General features: G+C 37.1%; 1 protein-coding gene across 1 annotated transcript in view; it reads right to left on the bottom strand.

Moving 5' to 3' along the window:
- PITPNC1 (phosphatidylinositol transfer protein, cytoplasmic 1) overlaps positions 1 to 7,656 on the bottom strand; it is a 43,278-nt gene extending 35,622 nt beyond the window's left edge. The window contains exons 1-3 of the mRNA XM_010281631.1: positions 7,512 to 7,656; positions 3,229 to 3,317; positions 2,775 to 2,782 (exon numbers count right to left, since the gene is read on the bottom strand). Of these exons, the coding sequence (XP_010279933.1) occupies positions 2,775 to 2,782; positions 3,229 to 3,317; positions 7,512 to 7,639 (225 nt within the window). The 5' untranslated portion in view covers positions 7,640 to 7,656. The remainder of the gene's footprint in view (positions 1 to 2,774; positions 2,783 to 3,228; positions 3,318 to 7,511) is intronic.
- Positions 7,657 to 9,006: the final 1,350 nt, after the last annotated feature.

Genomic DNA, 9,006 nt, shown 5'->3' on the forward strand with positions numbered 1-9,006 from the left:
CAAGCTTTGATACAGCATTTCTTGGGACATTACCCGTCTCATCTTCCTGATAGGAAGTCTTTCGTATGGCAGTTTCAACGAGGCCCTTCTCCACAAACAGCATAGCATATATTTTTTAATGCTCTCCTGACATTACAATATTTCACATATTACACACCACAAAAGCATCACTTGTGCAACAGTTCTGTTAAGCTTATTATCTTAAGCGTGTCGTTTTCTTTACATATTATTAATATGGTTGTCGAGACGTGGTAGTAGACCAGCTGTTTGCTGTCAAATTTAGGGGTTTGCTGTGTAACGAATAACCATTTCTTAAAGTAGATGCCATCATAGCTAGACACAGGTTATAGAGCACCAACGTCATGACACACTAATTTCCATTCCTGTTTTCATGCATCCAGTCACTCTTGGCTTTTTATACTACCATTGCAGAGAACAACATTCTGGAAATTATTTTCAATGCCTGCCGAGCTTTTTTCCTTAGAACATGACCAAATTTCAGGTCTTAAGAAGGTCATATTTATAAAATCCACAATATTTCACAGGAAAACCAGGTTGTTGAAATTATTCTGCATTGAATCTCTGGATGCTAGTGTATGTGCTTGAATGCAATTTCTCAACAGCTTTCACGTTTTACAGCTGAAAAACCTGCAGACTATCATCAAGATTCAGTCTGTTGTTCACATCCTCTTTCAAATCCCCAACATACACTGAAATAACACTGCTGAGCCTTTAAGGTCCTTGCTCTTTATTTAGAGTAGAACTTATGAGGTTAAGTAAGGTGTGAACATACTGCATAGCATACGCATAGCATACTGCATAGCAGTATGTACTTGACTCGATAAGAATATGCTTTATTTATCCAATTATTGGCCTGCCTTTAGAATCAGTTTTCCTTGAAATCAGGCTCAATTCTTAGAATGTCCCACAGACCCTTTGGAGGGAATTTACTATCTTTAAGAAAAGGGTTTCCAAGCTATCTTACACATTTTGGGCAATGTCTGTGGGTTTAGTCTTTCAGAATTGTCGAATATAGAAGATCAAAATTTAGAGAAATATTCGAGGCAAGGATAGGAATTATTCCCAGTGGTATATTTTAAGATTTTTGTTCTAGATTCAGCAGTTTGAGGCAAAGTCACTTTCTCTATTTCCCTTGAAGATAATTTCATAGTCTATCAGCTCCATCAAAATATATTTTAGATTTTTGTCTGAAGTACAGTTTCCTTAATCTCATCCCAACATGTCTAATTCTGTTTCCTTGCACCATGGTGAGTAATTAGTCTCCAACTCCCATAGGCAGTTACATTGTCACTGTTTTGCCTACCTTCTACATTTGTAGACTGATTTAACTTTTCTTTACAAGTCTCTTCAACCCTGCAATCATTTTCTGATGCTCCTGAACATCTCTGTAGCTGTAAACCTTCTACAGACCTTTACCAAAATGTGTTCAAGGTCTTGTCTCATCAGATTAGAGAAAGATCACCTCGTGATTCAAATTCTATGAGTACAGCATTGCTGTTTGGTTTTGATAACATATTGCATTTCAAATTCAGGTATATATTTCTGTCCACCACCCCTTTAATTATTCCTACTTGTCTCTTTCAGTCAAAGAAAAAAAAAATCACATTAAAAAAGTCAAATTGACTTTCAATTAAAGAAAAAAAATACAACAGAGTGTAAGTAACAGATACCAGTGCAACATAGCACATGTCATCTTCCCAGCCTAAGATTAAACCTGCTATCAGAGGGCAAACCCCCAGTTAATGCAACGTGTGATAGGCCCTACTGAAGATGCCTTCCAACAAAACCAGCTGAGAATCTGTTCCCTCATTGCTACTGTCCATTATAGGACATTTGGGTTTCCTCTGACAATCAAATGAATTTTAAACATGAAACAAAACAGAATATGTAGTAAGTATCTACGGTACATATTGAAAAGCACAGTTTGATACTTCGGATTTTCAAACCTGGCCATCACAGTTGCAACTCTAAGTCACCAGCTTTCAGATCTGAGCATTTAAATGCCTTCATTTTTTCTCTTTCACATCTACCACATTAAAATCTTTTTCCTCTCTGTATGCTTTACTGGTTTTAAAAAAATCTGCACAAACATCTTGAGCACTGCAGAGTTAAGAAAAAAAATGAATTATGTTTTATTAAATCAAGGCAGGAGTTTCTGAAAGGTCCCTCCACCTGGAACTTCCTCACCATCTCCTCCTCCTCATCCAAAGGTTGCTGAAAACTTCCTGTATATTATTGAGGCCATTTAAAAAAATTTTTTCTCATGATTTATGTGCTATATTTTGCCTTAGCTCTGCTAGAGGGAATAGTTGATTTTTCTGGGCACTGTGCCCAGATTATGTTTAATTTTGTCTACAGATCGTACCGTTTCCCAGATACTATACGAGAGATGAACATTTTTAAAGTTAATAAAACAATAAATAAAACAAAAATCTGTTCTCATGTCTCCACGTAATAACTGGAACCTTAAAAGTCTTACCCTGTTTTATAGAAGCTTCTCTCTGTTACAGTCAGTGACTAAAAATATACAAAATTATTTTGCAGTAATAAAAAAAATAAGGTAAATAATTTATAGGATCCCCACAGAAACGCTTCAAATTTAACCTTAAATTTCTTAAACAAATAGCTAAAATAAAATTCCACTATTGAATGCATTATGTATTAGTTATAATATGAAGGAATCAGTTTGGATTCCACGATTATAGTTCACAAAATTATTCTATTTTTAGAACAAAAAAGGAAGAAAAACTTACTGTGTATTCTGATTTCCAATTGTCCATTTGTAAAAAAAAGAATGATGAGGGAAAAGAAAAAAAAAGAAATGTGAAATAAAACAATGATGCAAGATCCTTACAGTAAACATACATTAATAATAAAAAAATTTGTGTCAGATAATCTGCTGACTTCTGTTTTACTAAAGTCTACTGGACAATAAAGAGTACAAGTCATCACAGAATCTAAGCACCTGATGGTTTCCTTGCAAGGAAGAAATTGCATAGCTACAACACTCCAGTTTTTACCTACCCATAGTCTATAATCTTTACTTCCTGATATCAGTCAATATAAGATGGAAAAATAAATGCAGTTTCACAGGATTTGTTAGCGAAACTTAGTATCTGTGGCTCAGTATTTCAACTGGAGCTTCTGAAGATAAGCTAAGCTATCCCAAAAGTACAAGTCAGGAACCATTTCTGCTTTATTCCTTACCTGTGATTGTGTAGGGATAATAATTCCAAGCCTTCTCTGTAACATAAAATATTTTGGGAACAACTGCTCTAGCCCAGCTAGGCAGTTTGCTGAAAATAAAAAGAAAATACAAAATTAGAATATATTATAAATTATGAGTATTGTAGAAAAGACGATACTTCCAAACATGCTCATAATTTGACAGGTATTTCACAGGATACAGCAAGACCGACACTTCACAACAGTATTTGAATCTCATGACTATGCATTCTGTCTCAGCTTTCTCTACGAGCATATATGAAAGCAAGTCTGTTCGTTCCCCTCTCAAAGTTAGCAATATGGTGCCACCGCAATAATCAGATTTAAATCGAGGTTGCAGATTTCAAGAATTTATGGCCTCAAACCTTTGGCCATGGATGAACCTGGCAGGTCAGACCACGCAAGGTGTAGCTGTGTCACAGTAGTCTTGACCACAGGGAGGCACTCTCGAACAAGAGGTCATGAGTAAATACGTGATTCCAGTCCCCTTTGATCCCAACTCCATTATTTCTTCCTCCATATTCTCTGCCGGCACACAAACCCTTACATTCAACTCACCTAGCACACAGTTTTTCCCACACTACCAACACAAACTCTTGAGTAGGAAGCTTTTATATTAAAATGAACAAATCACTCAAAACACCTCTGTGGGACTGGTAGGTAGTACTAGTCCCATTTTGCTGATGGGATAAGTAAATCACAAAAGTGAAGAGAATTAATGGGACTGATGTCATAGCTCAGAGCTCAATCTGTCAAGAGAACTTACCAATGCGGTGCTACAACAGCAGTAGAATAAGAAATGAAAGATGTGGATACAGCACATGGTAAGATCATTAAAGGGTAATTAAATAATGCTGTGGAACAGTGGGAGCATTTTCTTTTACCGCAGATCTTGGGTCTCTCATTTCCAGAACTCTGAACACTCAGGGTACCAAAGAAATGATAACCAAACATACATTTAAAAAGAAGGCAAGTTCATGAGAATTCATCTTTCAACCCTTTCTTAATGACACCAATTATAATCACTGAAGCTGCCAGTAACAGAGATGCAGGACCAGTCACTCAAAGGCAGGCAGACCTTTGGAGACCACAAATACAACTGTATTTCAGAGACTCAGTTAAAATTGTGTTAGTCTGGTGGTGTGTTGAGCAGATCACCCAGCCTAACACTGAATCTTTACTGAACTAAAGTAGATGCTTTCAACCTCAGTTTTCCAAGTGTAAATGTTTGAAACAGTTATGTTTAGATAACTGTGTGCAGAAAGTAAATTAACTTTCCATATTAGCAAATTTCTGAGGAAAATGAAGTTTTTATCATGAAGGCTTATTTACCCATGATCTAGCTACACATAAATACTGTATTAGTCCAGAGGAAAAATGCAGATGTTAGTACATTATCTAAAGATTCAAAATCAAGTGCGTTGACTTTTGCTTTTTGATGACATTGCTCAAAATCAGATTCTTTTCTTTACATAAACCTTTCTTGTGTAAAGTCTTTTAAGCAGCATTTTACATATTGCATAATAGACTTCACTGTATCCGATCTTTTGTCTGTTTTGTCAGCCTCTGTCAGTGCCTTTTTATGACTATCTCTCTGCTCCCTCCCTTACCCCTGCTAAACTTTGCTCTGATGCCTAAATAACAAATAACAGAGGATGCAGACTTTCAGCTTCTCAGAATAATGCTCCAGCAGGAGAGAAGAGGCAGTAAACAATTCTGAATATAACTAAGGCTTACACTAACACTAGAAAATTTTACTAGTAATGTCTTTGTTAACATACAGGTGCTCATTTTGCACTTTTTTGTTTATTGTTGTTTTTAGCATGTTTGCCTCTCTACCTATCTTCACCAGTACAGCATATATCCAAAACAAGTAATTTTCTGAGAAAAACACACATTATACTCAGAGTTTCCAGCAAGTTACAGTCATAGACACACATGAATTGTTCCAAGTGTCCATTCAGAGAAAGGAAAGACAATATTCCTATTTTAGCAGCACAGGTATCTGTGGATCACATTCTCTTTTTTTTTTTTTTTTTTTTTTTTTTTTAATTTTATTTCTTCCTTCCCCAGATGAAGTTCAGTCTTTTAGCACATAGGGAGGAAGTTTTTCTTAAAGGCGTTCCAGCTGAAACCATTGGTAAGCATGAAGATCCTCTGCAAGAATTAAGGTATTATCAGGCAAGAAAAGATAAATGAAAATAACACAAATCTTTCCAAGAAACCTTCACTGAATATATAAGCTCAAATTTCTTCTGAAGAGATCAGTCCAGAGCAAAATAAAGTGAAGCAAAGCTAGCAAGTTTATTAGGCGGGTGGACCCTGGAAATCAAAAAGATAAGGGAAAGAACTGTGCCGGTGGAAGGAGTCCTGTTTTTCAAGGAAGGCAGGCAGAGGAGACATTTTCAGCACACTTTGAATGGCAGCATGTCTCCTTGAGTGAAGTCTTCCAGAGTCTCCCAGCAAAATCCATAGTTGCCTGAAAACCTGCTGATCCTTTCCACAAAGCTTTAATAGTACTGCAATATCTGGTGGTATTGTGACACCAAACCCAGATTCAAATAGCAAATCTGGAGATGATTATCAAGAAGTATTCATAATTATCATTAAACTCAGTGAGCTTGACTTCAAACATCCATCATAGCTTTAGGTAAACTTCCCAAGGTTGAAGGCACACAGATATTCTTTGTCAACATTCATACCTGTCTTTGGGTAAGAGATCCTTTCCATTGTCTGCACTACCTGAAACTACATGCTTCCCGAGTCTGTCTTGTACATGCTTTCTAGGACACAGTGCTTGTGGTTATTCTGAATTATCACAGAATAGGTCACCTAGTCCAACCCCCCTTGCAATGAGCAGGGACATCTTCAACTAGATCAGGTTGCTCAGAGCCACGTCCAACTTGTCCTTGAATGCTTCCAGGGATGGGGCATCTACCACCTCTCTGGGCAACCTGCGCTAGTGTTTCACCACCCTCATCGTAAAAAATGTCTTCCTTCTATCTAGTCTAAATCTACCTTCTTTTAGTTTAAAACCATTACCCCTTGTGCTATCATTACAGGCCCTGCTAAAAAGTTTGTCCCCAACTACCCTAAAGTGGTAATTCTGAATATGCTCTTCAGTGCTTAAAGCCTTCTCTCTTTTTAACATGAAGGAAAGAAATATCCAGAAATGTTAAAAAACCCCACAACTTCTGGGAGCTCTACAACAGGAAAACATTTATTGATTTTTTCCCCAAGTCCTGTATCTAGCCTGTGAGAGAACAGAGTTACTATCACAATAATATTAAATATTGGCAGGACATACATTATTGGACTCCCGTGTATGTGTGTGTGTGCAACATTACTGGTGATTCAATTTAGCCTGAGTTAAGGTTAGATATGTCAGGACTGCAGTGGAGGAGTAACTTGCAATGTAGAAGCAATAGCTATAGTGTTTCTTTGCCCATTATGAAATGCTGCAGAGCATAAGTTTAATAAAATGAAACAGGCCCAGGGGAATAGAGTAACTTCAGAAAAGGAGTGATATTCAATTAGATGAGCCGTAGTAAAAATAAGAACAGATTGAACAATATATTTCATAGGACACAAAAAAATATATATTAAAATATCTCTGGCCTTTGAGTGTGGAGGCATTGATCTCAGCAGTGTAATTTCACTGTAGGAAGACACACATATTTCACTTTAAGAAATGATGGAACTTTGGGGAAACAAAAGCGGTTTTTTCCACCATGCCTGTAAGCCTATTAGTTTGGTACAGGTCATCATTGTGCAAGCCTAACAGTCATTCATAATGCTGAGGCAAATCTCTTGTCAACAAAAATGGGATACTGACTTTGTGACATTATTATGAAGTGAGAAACCCTTAAACCATTTTAATGGTTTGGTTTTGATTTTTTTGGGGGGTGGGGTGTTGTTTTTATTTTTATTATTTTTTGTCCTGCCTCCCTACTCACCCCCCATTTTGGAAAACAGAATGACAGTTAAGTGTAACTGAAAACAAAAGTTCTGATATTCAGTACATCCTTAACTTCAAGATATAATTCTTTCTCCTGGAAAAGATACTGTAGAAGAAATGACAATTAATCCCTCTATTTCAAGCCACTGATATATCCCAACTTCCTTCTTCCTGCAGCTACCAGGAAGCGGCACGTATTCATGGGAACATGTTCTACTTGAAACAGAAAGGCTATTGCCTGGAAGGGGTATTTCTTTCAAATTTTTATTACAGCCCAAGCTGAGAGAAACAACTTTATTGCACTTGCCTGTTGAGATAGACCCGTTTTTCTGTTAGCTGACCATTGCCATGGTTTGGATCTTCATAGGGTTCGTTCTGCACCACTTCCACACCTTCACCTCGGTCACTCTGCTCATGGCTATGCTTGCTTATCATGTACAGCTGTCCAATTCTATACTGCAAAGCCAAATCAAGAACAATGTATTAGTTCGAGGGTGAAAACCAGTATATTGCAGCTTTGTTTAGACCTATGAGTTGGGGTCCTCCCATTATCTTATTAAGTCCAGGGTGTCACTTGTGGAAAAAGTAACAAAACCTGTGTGTATACAGATGTAAAGAATCAGGCCAGTCATTTATTTTTAGACTGTATTTCTAAGCATATAAGATAAGCATAAATAAACAATTGGTCTACTGCTTCCATGTGCTGACATGCAAGGGGATTTTATCCAGCAGGTGAACTCTAAAAATTCTATGGGACACAGGATTCTCCTCTCATGCCAACACAATGCCAAATAATGAAGCACTGCAAAAAGATTTAGAAGAACTATTGCTGATTCACAGAAATAGGAGCACCAGCTCTCAAGAAAAAAAGCCATGTGAACTCAAAGTCCTTCCAAAAAGGAGTTTGAGATGAGTGATTTGGTAATATTATTAAAATTAACTTAAGCACTTGAGTTATCCTTTTTCTATAGGCTCTTGAGTTACCTGGGAAGCAAAAAGCCAGGTGGGTTGACCCAACATTGCTATCACAGGAAAATAAATCGTTATGCTAGCAACTGGGTTTTTTTCTCAGTATGTCTGCATCTGCACCAGTGCTTTTGCCTCCAGAGAAATATAACAAAAAGTACATCCTTGAACCTTCATTAGCAAAGATTTTAGAGTAAAATTTTACCTTCCCATACATTTTTCTTGTCTGAGATTTTATTTTCACTTAAGTCCTTTCCACATTCTTGAACATACCATGGTTCTTACAACAAACTATCTTTGGTTCTATCCAGTTTTCTCCGTTTGGATCCCTCTCTCCCCCAACATAATTTATTTAGGCATATACATGCTAATCACTTCAATCACATCAATCACTTCAAATACAAAGAACAACCTGTTAATTTAGAGAATGGCTGAGCTACTACACAAGCTGCCAAGTACTAGCTCAGCATAAGCAAACAAAAGCGTAGTGACAGTGTGACCTCAGAAAGCTCTATGAGATTCTTGTGGTTATTACATACTATAAACAGCAATCCTATCACAGACTTTATAAAGCCCAAAAAACTCAAATCAAAAGAGCAATTAGCTGGGAAAAAAACCCCAAACCATCACAGAGCTTATGAACAACTGCCAAGAAGACAGTCTTACTAAACAAAACGATAAGGAATAGGATCATGGAGGGCTCCCTACAGAAGTTCTTTAAATTCCACGTAACCTCATGTCATTCCCCTGCAGCAGGCAAGCCACAAGAAGGTAAGAAATTTAGAACTTGCATCTTGCAGGATCGTTTGCTCAGTGGACACGGATTTCCCTTCTCC

Source organism: Phaethon lepturus, unplaced genomic scaffold (genome assembly GCF_000687285.1).
Source record: "Phaethon lepturus isolate BGI_N335 unplaced genomic scaffold, ASM68728v1 scaffold32972, whole genome shotgun sequence".
Lineage (NCBI taxonomy): Eukaryota > Metazoa > Chordata > Aves > Phaethontiformes > Phaethontidae > Phaethon > Phaethon lepturus.